The sequence below is a fragment of the Bos javanicus genome, chromosome 4 (genome assembly GCF_032452875.1).
Source record: "Bos javanicus breed banteng chromosome 4, ARS-OSU_banteng_1.0, whole genome shotgun sequence".
NCBI lineage: Eukaryota > Metazoa > Chordata > Mammalia > Artiodactyla > Bovidae > Bos > Bos javanicus.
In genome coordinates, this window is record NC_083871.1 from 37,187,658 (window position 1) to 37,205,611 (window position 17,954).

General features: G+C 32.7%; 1 protein-coding gene across 5 annotated transcripts in view; it reads left to right on the forward strand.

Annotated features, from left to right (window-relative positions):
* SEMA3A (semaphorin 3A) overlaps positions 1 to 16,555 on the forward strand; it is a 553,371-nt gene extending 536,816 nt beyond the window's left edge. For all 5 annotated transcript variants that reach the window (XM_061413769.1, XM_061413770.1, XM_061413771.1 and 2 more), the window contains 2 exons: positions 6,755 to 6,897; positions 8,271 to 16,555. In XM_061413769.1, the coding sequence (XP_061269753.1) occupies positions 6,755 to 6,897; positions 8,271 to 8,726 (599 nt within the window). In that variant the 3' untranslated portion in view covers positions 8,727 to 16,555. The remainder of the gene's footprint in view (positions 1 to 6,754; positions 6,898 to 8,270) is intronic.
* The last annotated feature ends 1,399 nt before the right edge of the window (positions 16,556 to 17,954 follow it).

The window sequence follows — 17,954 nt, forward strand, 5'->3', positions numbered from 1 at the left end:
AAAGAAAACTGTAAAAGTTGAACTGTAAAGTTTTAAGTGTTGTATTCTGGTAGATAATTATTTTCCAGCATCAGCGACAGATAGTAATTAGGGCATAAAACAATTTACCATTTAAATTTATTTTAGCATTTGATAAATTAGAAGTTTAAATTTTCTCTAGGGTTCCATTAATTAAATCTTTTTTGTACTTAAGAAATACATATATTAAGTGCATGAACCTTAATATATATGCACACACTTCGAGGTGCATGTTTGCATGCTACAAACATTTACTAAGAAACTAGTTTCTCATCATACAAGATTAGAGTGGAGTGGAGAAACATTATACTAAGCATTATCTTTATAAACAAATGAATAGTACCCTTGTTACATAGCTTGTATATACTATAAATTTGTGTTAAGAGCACTGCAGTATATGAAATTATTGAATCAGTTGTTAACCATCTTAATATTGTTAGGTCCAAAATATACACAAATGTTAAGGATGAATACATTTTTGTCTTTTATTTTAAAATATTTAATGCCTTTCCAAGAGTTACTGATTCATCCATGAAATGCTTTTTCTGCTACTGCTACTTTAGAAAATATTATTCATCTGCTTGGAGTCGAATTAATAGTCTTTTCTGTTGATAAAGTGCTGGTTGTATTTTCTGGAGAAAATAATCTAGAATCCAGTAAGAAAAATCTAAGTAATGTTGTTTTTACATAAGAAGTGCATAGCTGTGTCACCGGGAATTGGGAGACAACATTTCCTTTTCTGCTTGCTTGACCTTTACATTGAATATGTTGAGTTGCTCACTTGCGCCTGACTCTTGGCAACCCCGTGGACTGCAGGCCATCAGGTTCCTCTGTCAGTGGGTTTTCTCCAGGCAGGAATACTAAAGTGGGTTGCCATGCCCTCCTCTAGGGGATCTTCCCAAACCAGAGATTGAACCCAGGTCTCCTGCATTTCAGGTGAATTCTTTACCATCTGAGCCACCAGGAAAGCCCCTACATTGAATAATATTGTGGAAAGATTGACAGTGTAAAATATTAAAATTATAATGTAATGAATACAAGTAGAATTATATTTCTCTTTGCATAGTTTGGCAACTAACTGAATTTGCTAAATATTTTAAATAGCTTGCAACCAATTTCCCTCTGGCAAATTATTTTATTTTTATACTCCTTATTTATGAAATTCAACTTTTTAATAACCTAAAAGGGAGAACATAAAAAAATGACAGCAGAGAGCATATATAGTTCACTACCTAACCTATATCTGTCTTTTATACATGAAATCAAATTTCCTAAGATTCTTATATTATTAGCATTTCAATCATGGGAGACATGTATGGGGTTAAAATGGAAAGTGAAATAAATGGAAAGCTGAAATGTGATGCCTTCTGTTTCTGCAATATTGGAAGACAATCAAATACTAAATAAGGCCTTTAGCAACATCATGTTTCTGGACAAATGATGGATATCACGACTTTTTGTTGTTACAACAGGAAGCAATTTATTTAACTTCTTTCTTTCCTCCCATTCTTTCTGGTTTATTAGCCTCATTTCATTTCCATAAATTATCCAACTAAAAGAGGAAATGATTAATTGAAGATTGCTTCCTTAAAAACATTATTTCTTGTCATTAACAGCTGCAGCATATTGTAATATGTGCTATTTAAACACACCAATGCATCTAAAATAAATTTAATGTTTGTTGCTTCAACCCACAAGAATTTTTGTGCCAATTTAACAACTACACCCTTCTTATCTACTGCTAATATTCATGACAAAAGTTTGTATTCAAAACAGTTGCTCAGTGTGAAAAGGTTTTTTTTAATGGATTAAAATGAGATTGCTTTCTTTCTGGAAAGATTACTCATTGGCATGGACATCCTTTAGAGATAGAGGTGACCCTAGAGATGTGAGGATTTATGCATATAATTTGTGAAATCTCTGTTAATATCCCATATTTTGATTTTTGATTTTGGAATACACTTGACTAATCATCATCTTCTCCTACCATATCTCAAATCAACTCATGTAACATTATAAAACTTAACAAATTTAGAAGACTTGAAATGTTTTCAGTTCAATCATTTGTTCTGTCATATTGAGGGTATACACCCTATGCCATTTTAATTGATTGAACTCTTAATGATCTATGTAATTATGATAACTCTGTGTCTTGAGGATGTCAAAGTTACATGAGATTTCAGCTTTTAAATGCAGAGTAAATCATTACCTCGTTTTCCCTTTTAGCAAACATCATTTAAAGGTTTATGACACCCTTGTGCCAGAATTGTGGAAAACAAAAAAATGGAAGGATATAACTAGACTGATAAATAATTGTAGCAATTAAGACTACATGTGATCTAAAAGTACATGTAAAAAGAGGATTTTTGAAAGCATAAATGAGGAAATACCTTCTTTAATGGGGATGAGAGAGCAGGATTGATGTTGGGAAGGAGTTCTTAATTTGTCTTATTATAGATTCTCAATAAAGTATTTTGAGTTCTGGCATCTAAAATATTGAACAGTTAGTAAGTTTAGAAGTCAAGAATCAAAATGTTGTTCCTGTTTGTAATTACTCTTGGAGAGAAGGAGAGGGAAAGAGAGACAGCAATAAGGGTAAAGGGAAGAAAGGAGGGGAAAATGAGAGAGAGAAAATCGTATAGTTATTAGACCCCTGATGTTTCCTGTGTTGTACAAAATTTACTCAAGTAGTTGCGGTAGAAGGGTCAGAAAAGGGAGTGGCTATTTACTGAGTGCCTTCCAGTGGTCTATTTGGTATAAGTTCAGCTACAAGGATATATTGAACACATGGGGAACATAGCCAATGTTTGGTAATAATTGTTAATGGAGTGTGACTTGTAACATTATATAAAAAATAAGTTAAAACTTAAAAAAACATATTTATTGAGTATCTATTTGTAAGGTGTCAGGTGTGGCGAATTTAATAGAAAAGAATGTTTATGGGTTGTGACATGTAAATACCCAAATATAAGAACTTATCTGAGGCCACTTTAAATGAAAGTTGTGATCCACAATTAAAAGTTGCAGGTGACAGAAACATTCTGTTGCAGAGGAATTAAAAGAAACAAATGTATTCAGTGGAAATTTTGTCTGTTTAGTGTTTGGCGATTGGCAACAGAACTTCAAAAAACCGAGAATAGGAGGTACTACTGTCATCTACAGACTCAGTAGCGCCTTTGAATATGACTGTGACTGATAGTTAATATGACAGGACTTTTAGCTTTACTGCGTACTAACTAGATTTTCTTTTGCTTTTAATTTTGACAGAGGAGAAAAAGAAAGAGCCAACTTAGAGGGAAATGAAACCTTAAGGTATTGGCAAGAGTAGTTATTAAAGGCCTCAAGCCAATGAACCGGTTTCACCAGTTGTGGTTCTTAGCTTATTCAGGTGGGAAAGTGCCTGAAGGTCATTATATTTTTTGAAGAAACCCATGGTCTATTCCTATATTAAACCATAAATCACTTGGTATAAATCCTTGGCTAAATCAAATAACATATTAGATTCTACTATGGACAAATAACAGACTTCCATTGTGGCTCAGATGGTAAAGAATCTGCCTGCCATAAGGGAGACCCGGGGTTGATCCCTGAGTCAGGAAATTCCCCTGGAGAATGGAATCGCAATCCACTCCAGTCCTCTTGCCTAGAGACTTCCACCGACAAAGGAGCCTGGAGGGCTGTAGTTCATGGGGTTGCAGAGTCGGACAGGACTGAGTGACTACACTTTCACTTTCTTTTCGTAGACAAGTAACAGGTGAATTTTTTTTTTTTTAATCAGGAAACTTTTAAGAGAATTCTTTTCTTTACTGTACATTGGGAAATATTTGCTGTCACCAGAAGAGATTTTGGAGAGAACATAAAGACTAAGTAGGTTTTCTAGGACTAAGTAAAGTTAACAGAACATGGGGTTCCCTGGTGGTTCAGTGGGTAAAGCGTCTGCCTACAATGTGGGAGACCTGGGTTCGATCCCTGGGTCAGGAAGATGCCCTGGAGAAGGAAATGGCAACCCACTCCAGTACTCTTGCCTGGAAAATCTCATGGACTGAGAAGCCTGGTAAGCTACAATCCATGGGGTCGCAAAGAGTTGGACACGACTGAGCGACTTCACTTCACTTCATGGATCAGTAAGAATGATTAAATTAATTCAGAAGACAAACTGACTTTTTGATAATGTGCCTAATAGATGTTTCACTTATATTAAGCTCTATTATTTCTTATTGCACAAGTTACATTGATTTTCTTAGCTGAATGTCCACTAATGTACTGAAGGATTTAAACAGATTTCTATGTTTGAGGGCAATAATTTATTTATACCTTAGATTTCTATAGTTATCTACATTAATTTAGACAGATTAGATGAGAGACAAGTCAAGTATTATAAATTTCTTCAAGAAAAAGACCTGGTAAGCATGGCTGGTAAGAGAGAAGATACTGGTGGATCACCATGTTGTTTGTTTTTAAATCCAACTTATTTTTTTTTTCTGTTTTATCATGCTCTTGTATATCTTATGATTCATTAATGTTTAGAGATTGAATGAAAAGTGTCTTCCTAAAAGTAAAAGGATTTCTTTTTTTAATTAAAAAAAATCTTTTTGTTTTTGTTTTTTTTAGTTTCACTGGAGTAAGAACACTAAACATGAGATCAAATGAGATACACAAATTTAAAGTGTACAATACAGTATTGTTCAGTATAGGCATACTGTTATACAGCAGATCTCATTTATTTGGCATAACATTTTATACCCGTTGTCTAGCAATTCCTCATTTCCTTTTCCCCCAATCCCTGGCAACCATCATTCTACTATCTGCTTCTAGAATATTTTACTACTTTACATACCTCATCTAAATGACATCATGCAGTTTATGTTTTTCTGTGACTGACATTTTTTTAGCATGTTCTCATGTTTCATTCATGTTGTTGCATGTTGCAGATATCTACCTTTCTTATAATATTATAAGTAATTTATAAATAAGCATAGTATAAGGAAAATAATTTAAATATCAAAAAAATTTAAACTGTACAACAGTTAGCAGGAAAAAATGCATTCTGGGTAAACTCTCATGACCTCTGTGACAAAGCATTCTAATTATTCATGGTAGCTCCTGAATCACAGATCATCCACCTCATGTTGAACAAGAGATTCAATTTATCTCTATCCAAAGAAGTAGGTGTCTTGCAAACTAGCACAGCAACATGTATCATGTTTTTTCAATAAAAATATACTAATAATTTCAGGGGGAAAAAAACAACACTGCCATAGTCAAAGTATACATTGATAGATACACTTATCTCCAACATGAAATGAAATGTGACTTGAAATCAGTTAAACATTATTTCTTTACATTTCAGTTATTTCATGTTTTTTTTTTAATTATTATTTCCAGGGACTTGATCTTTTAAATAAGAAGGGACAGATACTTCCCAATATTAGAAGAGTTTTGTTTCATACCTGAAACAATAAAGGAAAGGACACTGGGATAGACATCCCTGGAGACAGCAAATGCAGACAGAAGGTTGACCATAGGCAGGGTGAGAACAGGAGATGATGGCCATAGGCTGTGTACAGGGATTGGCGGAAGCAGGATTTTTGAAAGCTTTAAACTTAGAGCAGATCACACTGTCTACGACAGACAAAAGTACTCAGATAGTTATAATGAGAGTAAAACTGTCAAAGTAATGCAAAAAAGGGTCAAACATTTTTTAAATTAAATATCTAGCTGAGTTTGAAAGAATAAGCAAAAATTGTTCATGTCTACACTGTCAGCCCTCTGTGCATGTGAAAATATATTTATTATTTTCTAAATGAATTTAATAAGTTCCAGATTGTACAGGATGTCATAATGGAAATAGGATTATACAAGATAATAAGGAGTTTTTTTTCTCTAAATGAGTTTTACCTAGACTCCCTGTGTCGTAGTTTTGATCTTAACTGTGTTTCATTTACCACATTGAAGGAGGTTACATAAAGGGTAAAATAATAGAAACTTAATCAGGAAACAGGCTTTCTTATTGCTGTATTTTATTATATACTCTTGCCATATTCTTTAGCCTAATTCTTGAAAATAATAAAAGATGTGTCATTTTAAAATAAAGACAATTGAAACCACATTGCATTATACTTGTGCATCCTTCTTCTGAGCCATCCCAAACATTTCACATCAATTGATCTTCAGAACAAACTTGTGGATTATTTAAGGGTTATTGGTAGGGAATATAAACTTCCTGAACTCATAACTTCTGTAAAATACTAGACAAATATTATTGGTTGGTGAATTTAATTTTAAAGATGAAAAACAAAGAGGCAATATTAAGTTCTCAAAGAAAAACTTGTGTTTTCAAAAACACAATCGAATTACTTTTTCTGCTGGAAAGTAGTGCAATATAAACTGGCACAATTAGACCAGTTTTACAATGAAAAGAATTTCTTGGAAAGTATTATCATGGCATATAAAGATGTATAGTTACACTGCATGTATGACTAATTTTGTTAATGTAATGCTATTTTCTGGTAGACAAATCTCTGTATATGCCTTATATAACCCATAACAAAATAACTAGTCTGTTTAGGTAGACACTTGAGTTCTGAAACATTGACATTTCTGCCATCCTCAATAAAATTGGAAAAGATTTCCAACTCGGCAACAAGTCCATCTCCTGAATTTCCAAATAAATACTCTGGAAAGTTGAGTTTACTTCTCTAACATTTTCTCATTTCATTTCCTCATCACCGGCCAGATAATCACCATGGTCACAGCTTTGAAGAAAGAATCATCTATGGAGTAGAAAATAGTAGCACGTTCCTGGAATGCAGTCCGAAATCACAGCGAGCTCTGGTCTATTGGCAGTTCCAGAGGCGAAATGAAGAGCCAAAAGAAGAGGTATAGGAAAGAAACTGGACTCACTCTACCTAACATATATGCTGTTAAGTGACCCCAGCGTGGTTGACTTAGGGGGAAGAAGTACTGTGAATATTTATTCTTTTCTTAATCTACTAGTACCTGTTCATTAAATAAGTATTAACTGAAGATGATTTTATGGCAGGCTTTGTGCTAGGAATTAAAGGAACAAAGTTGAACTGTGAGAATTTTGTCCTAGAAGCTGTTTGTGGCAAGGGTTTGGCGGGGCGGGGCCAGCGGTACATTTTAGAGATTATTTTTTTTTTTTGGCCTGGAGTTATCTATTATGTTATATTCATTTGTATACAAGAAAAAGAAAAATCCTCCTAACTAATTTTAACTTTTGTTCAATTGATTCTGCTATCCAAACAAGTTTCCCTTTCTTCATTAACTTCTTCCTCAAATGGGAAGAGGCAGTTAAGAGAAAGGAGTAGTAGATTCAGGAGGAAAGATCTTAGGTCCCAGTACTGAACTCTGATGTGAAGTATGCATGTAGTTTCATACAAATATTCCTCCTCAATGAATCCATTAATTCCTCTGTAAAATTAAAAAATTATACACAGAAAATCTCAGTGAATACTCTGACTTTTAAACATTTTTTAAAGCTTTAAATAAGGGTAACCATACAATGTACGTGATTTATGAATGCACATTTTGCAGACAATTTTACATAATCTGAATGTAGAAGTGAAAGTACCCCATTATCTCTTTTGACAGTTGAAGCAGTCTTTAAACATGTAATCATGTCATATACATGTTAAGGTTGATTTTATATGTTACCAGCTTAGGCTTTCAGAGATCTCTTTTGTAAACTTCATTCAGAGTAAAAGTGCAGTTAGATATATTAAATGACATGTGTTCATGTCGCATCTAAGACAGGAAATTGAATAAATAAGTAAGCATGTAATCCCATAATTTTTCTGCTTTTGCTCAACTACTGAATTTATTTCATTTTTTCAAACCTTATTATAAATTCATTCTAATGCTGCACTGTTTTCTGGTATTATGTTTCTGTATTCCAATTCCAATACTCACTTTTGCCTATATTTATACACTTTATTTCAAAGTTTTAAAATAGAATATATCTTTGTCCTTTCATCCTCTTAATTATTTTAAATTATTATGAGAAATTTTATTAAAACAATAGACAACCAGTATTTTGCAATACGTCTTAAAGACAGGAGAAGTTTATAACTCTTTTTTCTGATGGGGAAATTATATCATTTCTCTTAAACTAGAAATTTTACTGTTAAAATGTACCTCAGTACACAATACAAATTTTTACTGAGACAGAGTTTTGGAGCTTATATTTCTTGTAAATATATATGATTTCACTGCTTATTTTCTTTTGCTAGATCAGAGTGGATGATCATATCATCAGAACAGAACAAGGCCTTCTACTGCGTAGTCTGCAGCGGAAGGATTCAGGCAATTACCTCTGTCATGCAGTGGAACACGGATTCATGCAAACTCTTCTTAAAGTGACCCTAGAAGTCATTGACACAGAGCATTTGGAAGAACTTCTTCATAAAGATGATGATGGAGATGGGTCTAAGACCAAAGAAACGTCCAACAGCATGACGCCTAGCCAGAAGGTCTGGTACAGAGACTTCATGCAGCTCATCAACCATCCCAACCTGAACACAATGGATGAGTTCTGTGAACAAGTTTGGAAAAGGGACCGAAAACAGCGTAGGCAAAGGCCAGGACATACCCAGGGGAACAGTAACAAATGGAAGCACTTACAGGAAAATAAGAAAGGCAGAAACAGGAGGACCCACGAATTTGAGAGGGCACCCAGGAGTGTCTGAGCTGCATTACCTCTAGAAACCTCAAACAAGTAGAAACTTGCCTAGACAATAACTGGAAAAAATGCAATATACATGAACTTTTTCATGGCATTATGTGGATGTTTACAATGGTGGGAAATGCAACTGAGTTCCACCAACTATAAATTAAGTCCATGAGTAATATTACTAACAGGCATTCTTCTGAATACCAACACCTATTAATAGAGGTCAGATGAACACAGATGTTCACACTAGTGACTTAATGTTTCCTATGAGATTTCACTATACAGGTTTCACTTTCTTCTTTGCCTGAGAAATAAAAATGTCATTTGCCATAGTGCCATCTAAAGAATAAAAATGGCATCAGCAAAGCCATTTTCTTGAACTAGAAACTTAAGATAAACTGCATGGATTTACTAAGCTGATGAATATCCCAAAACATGGTTGGATTCAAGGATATCTTTTGGCTACCAACACTCATGTTTATGTGTACTGGAGGAGTAAAATGATACTGAATGAAATGGTCTGTGGAAATTAAAAAACAAACAAACAAACATAAACCATTCATCATCCAGAAGAAAAATGGAATACACTGATCTACTACTGATGTCTTTCTTCCAGCTTTGATCTAAAGATGTATTTTATTAAAACTATAATTTAAATGTACCATGACAAATATGCAGAAAAAATTAGCTCTTTTCTAAGTTAGAGTAAGTTTTTGTCTTACAGTTATTGTGGTATATAGTTTTTGTTTTTAAAAAACTCCAGTTGTGTGCTGCTTTTTTAAAACATTTTCAGTTTTGCAAGAATAACCAATATTGTCCTAAAGCATATATACATCATTAACAACTAATTCCTAAAGTCTGGATATAAAGTATGCTTTATTTCTCTGAGGAATTAAGAAAATAACACCTCCCTTTCTTCAAATATTACCTAAATTAATTAGAAACTGCATAAATATTCTTATAAAAACAGAGCATTTATCTGGAAAGAAAAACAAAGATAGAAATCAATTTGCAAATGCATTTTGTTGTACCTAATGAATCAACAAAGAGAAAAAGGATTGTATATTTCATAAAAATAGTAAGCATTGGTTTAATTTAATGTTAATAGAAAATGTCTTAACTCTTCACTTGAATCCCTGTCTGATATTTGAGATATAAAAACTCTCTCTTGACTCCATTAGGATTTTTATCTGTGTCACTTAATATTTTTGAGAAGAGGGAGATCGAGGATATTCAGAACAGCATCCTAAAAGCAAATTTCCCAGCTCTGTTCACATTTTTACCAGCTATTTCTTATCTCACCTTAAGACAATTATCTGTCTAAAGAACTCATGATTCCTTTCAAGTCAGTGGGAGTGACTTTTATACAAACTGTTTTCCAGGACACAACCCAGCCTTAAAACATGTAAAGCTCGTTGTCTTCTGCAACAACTTATAAAATAAGATAATTATTAATTAAGGGCTTGTCTGCTTCATTGTCCTAAGATGATTCCTTAAGAATAATTGACTTCAAGATGTAAAAAACCTTCAGCATTGAGATGCAGTTTCTTTTGTGCTGCATTCATCTTTCCAAGAATTCCTCTCTGGGTCCTTCATCATGCACAAAAATGCAAAGGAAACATATTATTGCTAATTAATGAAAGCAGCATTGAAATTCTGACTATAGCTGTATTGGGATTCTAAATAACTCAGAATTAATTTCTCACCTCAGACTATAGTGAATTTTCAAAAAATCCTCTTTATCAGCTGAAATATTTCACAGATGAAAGCTCATGTTTCAACTTTAATGATTACGTTGAATAAATAATTTTTTGATGTTTGTTTCAAATGGGAGCCTAGAAGTACCCTATATTCAATTTTAGGCTCCATTGATTAATACAGTGTTACTCTTAGAAGTACATCCTCAAATGGCAGCTGAATTTTAAATTATTTGAAGAACAGACTCCTATAGAGAAGAAGTGTTTGAGATATAAATCAAAGAACAAAAAGTGCTTCAAAAATAGGTCATTATAAAATGTTTTCATAGAGTATCTTAACTGTACTGCAATTCAGTATTGCATTTTATTCTAAGTTTGCAGCTGAAACACATTTATTGAAAATAGCAAAAGTATCTTATTTCTTATTAGTCCTCAAAAATAAAGGATTTGAAAGGATAGAGATTATGTAACTTTAGGGATGCCATCTAATATCTGAATGCATTTTGTTCAGCACTATGAAATACCCATAGAAAGAAAGTCTAGATTTCAGTTAAAAGAAACAAAACAAACAAATCCACCAGCATGTCTTAATAAATCATCAGGTCTACATTTTTGAAGGAAATTATAGATGTAACTTACACATAAATAACTCTTATTCCAGTCTTAATCTTCTGTCAGTGTGAACGGGGCAATTTGCACAAAAAATAATTAATATCCCATTTATTCAGTTTTAGTAGACTTTGGCTCATGCTTGTATCATCAGAGTTGAAAGTTTTTTAACAGACTCATGTGACCTTGAACAGATTATGACAACAATCTTAAAATAGGAAAAAGTACGTAACAGAAGAGAAATTATGACCCACTTGAAATCAAATGTAAAGTGTAAATGCATGTAAATGCACACTTAATGCTACTTTTTATGTATTATTTAGTGAGTTTCAATGGTATGTGTTTAATATTTTTGCTACCTACACATTAGGGAAAAGAGATGTAAATAATTTTGGAAAGAAGAGGAAGGACAGTGTAAAATGCAACTTTTTGTAGGTACCCCATTACAGTGTGTTCAACATCATCCTAAAATGCAAGATTTTCCCACATAGGTGACAAAGTGGCTCATGTGCTATCTAAGGGAAGAAGCTGTGTGCCCATTCAATAAGCATGTTTTTTGCCAGGTAGTAAATATGTTCCATATCTGTATTTATCATTGGATTTCAGATGGGAACTAGAAAACTGGAGAGAAAAATGTAATGAAACTGCTGCTGTAAATTACTCCTGTTAGCATGTATTCAGTTGCTAAATACACATTTCTTCAAAATATTTGAATTCAGATGTCTTTACTATTCCATGTAGCATATAGTGTCAAGGAATGTAAGAGTAGAAAAGGTTGAGAACCAGAGTCAAGTTGCTAGCATATTTATTCATTGTAGTCATCTGTAAGCTGAGCTCTATACTTCTGGTGATGAATGTGAATGCTACACCTTTAAATTAAATATTGTTATTTTATGCCATACTTACAAAGCAAATTTGGGGAGGAAATTCTATAGTGTGTCATTATCATAGTCAGTTTCATTCAGGATCTACAAAGATGCCTGAAAATTGTTATTGAAATTGCCTATCCTGAAGGTCATAAGCAAGCATTTTATTAATTTATTAATATGGAGTGATTAGTACAACATTTTGAAATCTTTGTTCTAAGAATTCATTTTTAAACACAACTTTCTTTCACTTTAATGGAAATCTGTTGAGTTTCATGGCTTCAAATTCACACTTAACAAATAGGATTCAACATTAATGTAACAGTGTATAGAGATAAATGAGCCTAATGCCAAAGACATCCATGCTTTGTATTTTAACTTTGTAATAACTATAAAGTCAATGTTAATGTTTGCAAAATACATATGTCCATCTATAAGAAAGCATTTTTCAAAACTCTGCAGAACCTCTAAGTTTTACTTCTAACAGTTTATATACTAATTAATTAAAGAAACATACTTTTTAAAATTAAAATAGTAAGAGGACCTATAGATGAAAGAGAGAATGAACCCATGGAGATGTTGCCTCATATAATATGGTCATTTTCACAGTCAACCTGACCAAAGAAGACAGCTTGGTTTTCATTTCAAACATGCAAGCGTACATAGACAGAGGCAGAGGTACCAAATCAAATTAAACCAATAACAATAATAATTTTGAATATAAACAAATCAGGCTTTTAGACATTTTGTTCTTTAGAACCAGATTCCTACCCACTGTATTAAATTCTGCTTGTAAGTCTTACTATGTGCAATGTTCTAGGCACTGGTAGATAATGAGGATACTAACATAAATGAGGTATAGACTCAAGAGCTCACAATGAAATAAAGAAAATAGATTGTAATATGACTTGGCATCATCTTATCTGGCCAATTTTTCCTGATCCTCCCATCCCTAGATTGTACTAACCATTTTCGCTGCCCTAAATCTGTGCCTTGTATGTAATTTCACTATCACACTTATCACAAAAGTGTAATTTCTTTGTTTACAGCCCAGTCTCCTTTTCTAGACTGTGAGTGAGCTCCTTGAGGGCAAGGTTTGTATTTATTTTATTTCTGTCCTAGCCTGATGACTGGCACAAGAAAGGAGCTCTTTAAATTGCTGCAGGAAAGAACCAGGTTACACTGTGATGAGTGCCAAGAGCAAACTGAAAATAAAAGTGCTATGGGGATGTCCAGGCTGTCCAGTTTTCCCAGCATCACTTGCTGAAGAGGATTTTTTTCTCCTTTGTATATTCTTGCCTCCTTTGTCAAAGATTACTTGACCATAGGTGTATAGGTTTATTACTGGACTTTCTATTCTGTTCCATTGATATATATATCAGTTGTTGTGCCAATATCATGCTGTTTTGATTACTGTAGCTTTGTAGTATTGTCTGAAGTCTGGGACAGTTATGCCTCCAGCTTTTTTTTTTTTAATCCCCCTCAGGAATGCTTTTGCAATTCTAGGTCTTTTATGGTTCTATATAAGTCTTAACGATTATTTGTTGTAGTTCTCTAAAATATATCATGGATAATTGATAGGGATTGCATTAAATCTGTAGATTGCTTTGGGTAGTATGCTCATTTTAACAATATGAATTCTTCCAAGAGCATGGGATATCTTTCCACTTGTTTGAATCACCATTTGTTTGTTTCAGTTTCTTTTATGAGTGTTTTTAGAGTTCTCAACATATGGGTCTTTCACCTACTTGGTTTAGGTTTATTCCTAGGTATTTTATTTATTTATTTTTGACCTGAATTTTAAATGAGATTGTTTTACTTTTTCTTTCTGATATTTAATTGTAAGTGTAAAAAAATGCAGCAGATTTCTGTATATTAATCTTGTATCCTACTGCCTTGCTAAATTCATTTATTATTTCTAAGTTTTTGCATAGTCTTTAGGATTTACTATATAGTGTGCCATTCAACTGCATATAATGAAAACTTGAACCTCTTCCTTTCCAATTTGGATGCCTTTTATTTGTTTTTCTAGAACACTCCCTCATAACATATCCAAAAATAAACTCAGAATGTGAAGGCCTAAGTATAAGACATGACACCAAAAAACTGCAGAAGCAGAGAACATAGGCAGAACATTTTGTGACATATATCATAGCAATATATGCTTAGATTAATTCAAAAGAATTAAAAGCAAAAATAAACAAATGGGACCTAATCAAATTTAATATTTTTGCACAGCAAAGAAGACTATCAGCAAAATGAAAAAAAAAATGTATAGAATGGAAGAAAATGTTTGTGAGCAGTATAACTAAGAAGGGAAAATATGAATATAGCTCATACAACTCAATATTTAAAGAACAAAACAACCCAGTCAATAGGCAGAAGTTCTAAATAGACATTTCCTGAAAGAAGGATACAGATAGCCAACAGTTACATGAAAAGATGCTCAATATCACTAATTATTAGAGAAATACAAATCAAAACCACAATGAGGTACCACCTCATACTGGTCTGAATGGCTATCATCAAAAAGTCTACAGATAATAAATACTAGAGACCGTGTGGGGGAAAGAGAACCCTCCTACACTGTTGATGCAAATGAAAATTGCTACAGCCACTGTGGAGAACGTATGAAAATTCCTTAAGGAAACTAAAAATAGTATTACCATAGGATGCAGCAATTCAACTCCTTGTCATATATCCAAAAAAGATGAAAACTCTAATTCAAAAAGATCCATGCACCTCAGTGTTCATAACAGCACTAACTGCAATAGCAAGGACATGGAACCAGCCCAAGTGCCTATCAACAGAGGATTGGTTTAAGAAGATACAGCATATATATACATAACGCAATATTACTCAGCCATAAAAAGAGAAAAAATAATACCATTTACAGTAACCGGGATGGACCTAGAGATTATCACACTAAGTAAAGTAAATCAGAGAAAGAGAAATGTTGTATCACTTACATGTGGAATCTCATAATACAAATGAATTTATTTACAAACCAGAAACAGATTCACAGACATAGAAAACAAACTTACGGTTACTAAAGGGTAAAGGGAGAGAGACAGAAAGATAAATTTGGAGTATGGGATTAACAGATACACACTATACAAAAATAGAAAAGCAACAAGTATTTACTGTATAGCACTGAAAACTATGTTAATAATGTACAATGGAAGAGAATCTGAAATATATAAAACTGAATCACTTTACTGTGTATCTGAAAACTAAGACAATATTGTAAATCAACGATACTTCAATTTAAAAAAAATGCTATGAAATCAAAGAGGAATCAAGAATGTGGTGGGAGATATCATAGAAAGCTTTAGAAAAGAAGTGACCCATACACTATGTAATGAAATATGACAGATTTGTCCAAATGAAGTAAAAGAAGGCATTCTGGGAAGACAGAATAAGGAGAAAGAAAGGTATGAAAATACTTTTAAGAACAAGCATCCCAAATGAGAAGAGCATGGACTTCATAATGAAAAGTTAAATGTCCCCTATCTTATGAGTCAAAATGGTGCATTTGTTTGGTTTTTATTGTATTTTGATTTATTACACTCTATTTGCAGCCCATATTCTCATCACTGGTACATAACGTCATTCATTCTGCTTCTTTATATCCTTTGCACCCTTTGCTCTCCCTGTCTTTCCTCTGAATCTTAACATCTTTGATATTTACTCAGCTGGAGTCACAGCACTGGGCAGTATTCCCGCAATCACTTTCAAAATAATCTCAATGCCATAATCTCTTTGCTAGTTCAAGTGACCACAGGTCAGCGGGAATTTGGAATTCCACAGAAGAATAGCTGAGAGAAGATGGCTTCTTCAGGTTAGCCCCACTCCTCTTGTATTTTACGTACCTTCAGCATTATCTCACCCATCTAGTACTAGGCAGCCATGTCATGGGTTCCAACATTGCCTAACAAGGTGACCCACAAACAAGACTTCACCAAAGATTAGATCAGAGATCAGATCAGATCAGTCGCTCAGTCGTGTCCGACTCCTTGCGGCCCCATGAACCGCAGCACGCGGAAGATAGCATTGAAATAAGCAGCATGTTTATTCAGTGGATGCCCTAGACGGAGTCCTTCACAGCTAAACAATAACACAAGTGAAGTTAGCATGCACAGTTGACAGGCAAAGATTCCTATTTTCTGTTCTTAACTGAAAAACTTTTTTTTTTTTTAAGTGAGAGCCATATCTTGAGTCTGTCAACTCCATATCACCATTATGTCAAATTTTCTCTCCTATAACAAAAAAATATATATTTTATTTCTCTTAACCTAAACATTATACTTGTATCTGCAGTATTTACTTATACAGTACCTAAGCAAAAGTTTTCATAAATGTGTTCAAATCATTACAGTTTGGGTGATTTTGAAGTTTTAACTTCCATTTTCTCTGTAAACCTCATTGAAGCATTAGATCGCAAGTAAACACATTTTAAAAAAAAATCCATGTTATTTGTGTAGCCCAATTCTTAAAGTTTCAATTGTTTGGTTGGTAACTAAGTCCAGAGAGGCTTAAACTTTTTCAGCAAAGTTTTGTGTCTGAAAATCAAATAGCTTTTCCACTTTACAATTTATTTACTGCACTTCAGTTTTTAGTGAGTTTGCACCTTTGAATTTCAAAATAAAGAATGAATTTTGTTAGTCCTCAAATATTCTTATTTGAATTAAATTGCTGGTAAATATCAAGAAATTAATACATATCTCCATGTACCATTTAATAAATTCTACTTGAATTTAGATACTGACTAAAAATGATTCATCTATACTGTATTATTGGCATGTACAAATTTCAGAAAAAAATGTTGCTTTTCTTCTTTGTATTACTTTTGATTCTCAGTATATATTTATTGAAATTAACTTTTACTATATTTGGTTCGAGAAGCAGTTTAAATTTATTACCTAGTGAATAGTATACAGCATGATAAATAAAATCTGGCATCCATATGAAAAAGTGTACTGTTAAAAAGTATATTAAATTCTTAACATTATTAAATCTGTTCACTCAGAAAAGCATAAGTAAATTCTCATCCCAAGATTATTATATTTTGACTGAATCTATCGTCTGGTCACTAACTTTAGAAACATGCCATTATTAAGACTTCTCCTTTAATTTCTTCATAAGTTTAAAATTAAAAAAAAAAACAGAATCACATACTCTAGATTACAAAATCCATAATCATTCATAAAAATAAGATATTATATTCCCTTTGGAGATTGGAATATAACTTGGAATTATTCCTATATTGGTCTCTTTCTAAGCTCCTCTTAGATATTAGACAGTGTTTATTAAAATTGTGTAATATCAGGTGGCTCTCTATTCACTATTGAGAAGTAATATGCTTGAACTTCTTTAAAGGAAATATTTATATATTTTTATAAAATTATCTGACTGATATCAGTACATACTAAATCTAAGAAGAAATTTTATGATATATTGCATTATGTTGTATTTAATATTATAATATTAAATAAAATCAATATATGCAAAGTATAAAAGCAATAATAAAGCCTTACTAAAGCTACTTCTTGACAATAGCAATATTACATTTTTTATATCACTTTATAATAATCCAGGTATTTTTCTGATCTCATTTGACCCTCTTTATATGAAGTAGGGCAGTCTTATTATCGTAACTTTGTAGGAAAGAACAGTAATAAGTGATTTGTCTTAGATCTTAAATTTAGACTTATTAATCAATAATGTAGGTCTAATGTGAAAACATTAACCTTTTAAACCCCAGATTACAATCTTGTTATTTTATCTAATTTGAACAGAAACTTTTATCACATTTCATCATATAGTTAAAAAAAAAAAAGTCTATTAAACTTTTAATAAATTGCCACTGCAAAGGTGTTATTTTTGTTTCAGTCATCTAAAAATAATGTACATTCCAGGAAACAACTTATTGACTTGGGTACTTGATAAGATATTAATATGAAAGATGAAAGGTCCAATGAAAATTTCATCAGTCTTCAGTTATAAAATACTTAATGTCTATACTTTCTCAAAGAAAAAAATTTGAAGAAAAAATATTGGTTACTTCATGAC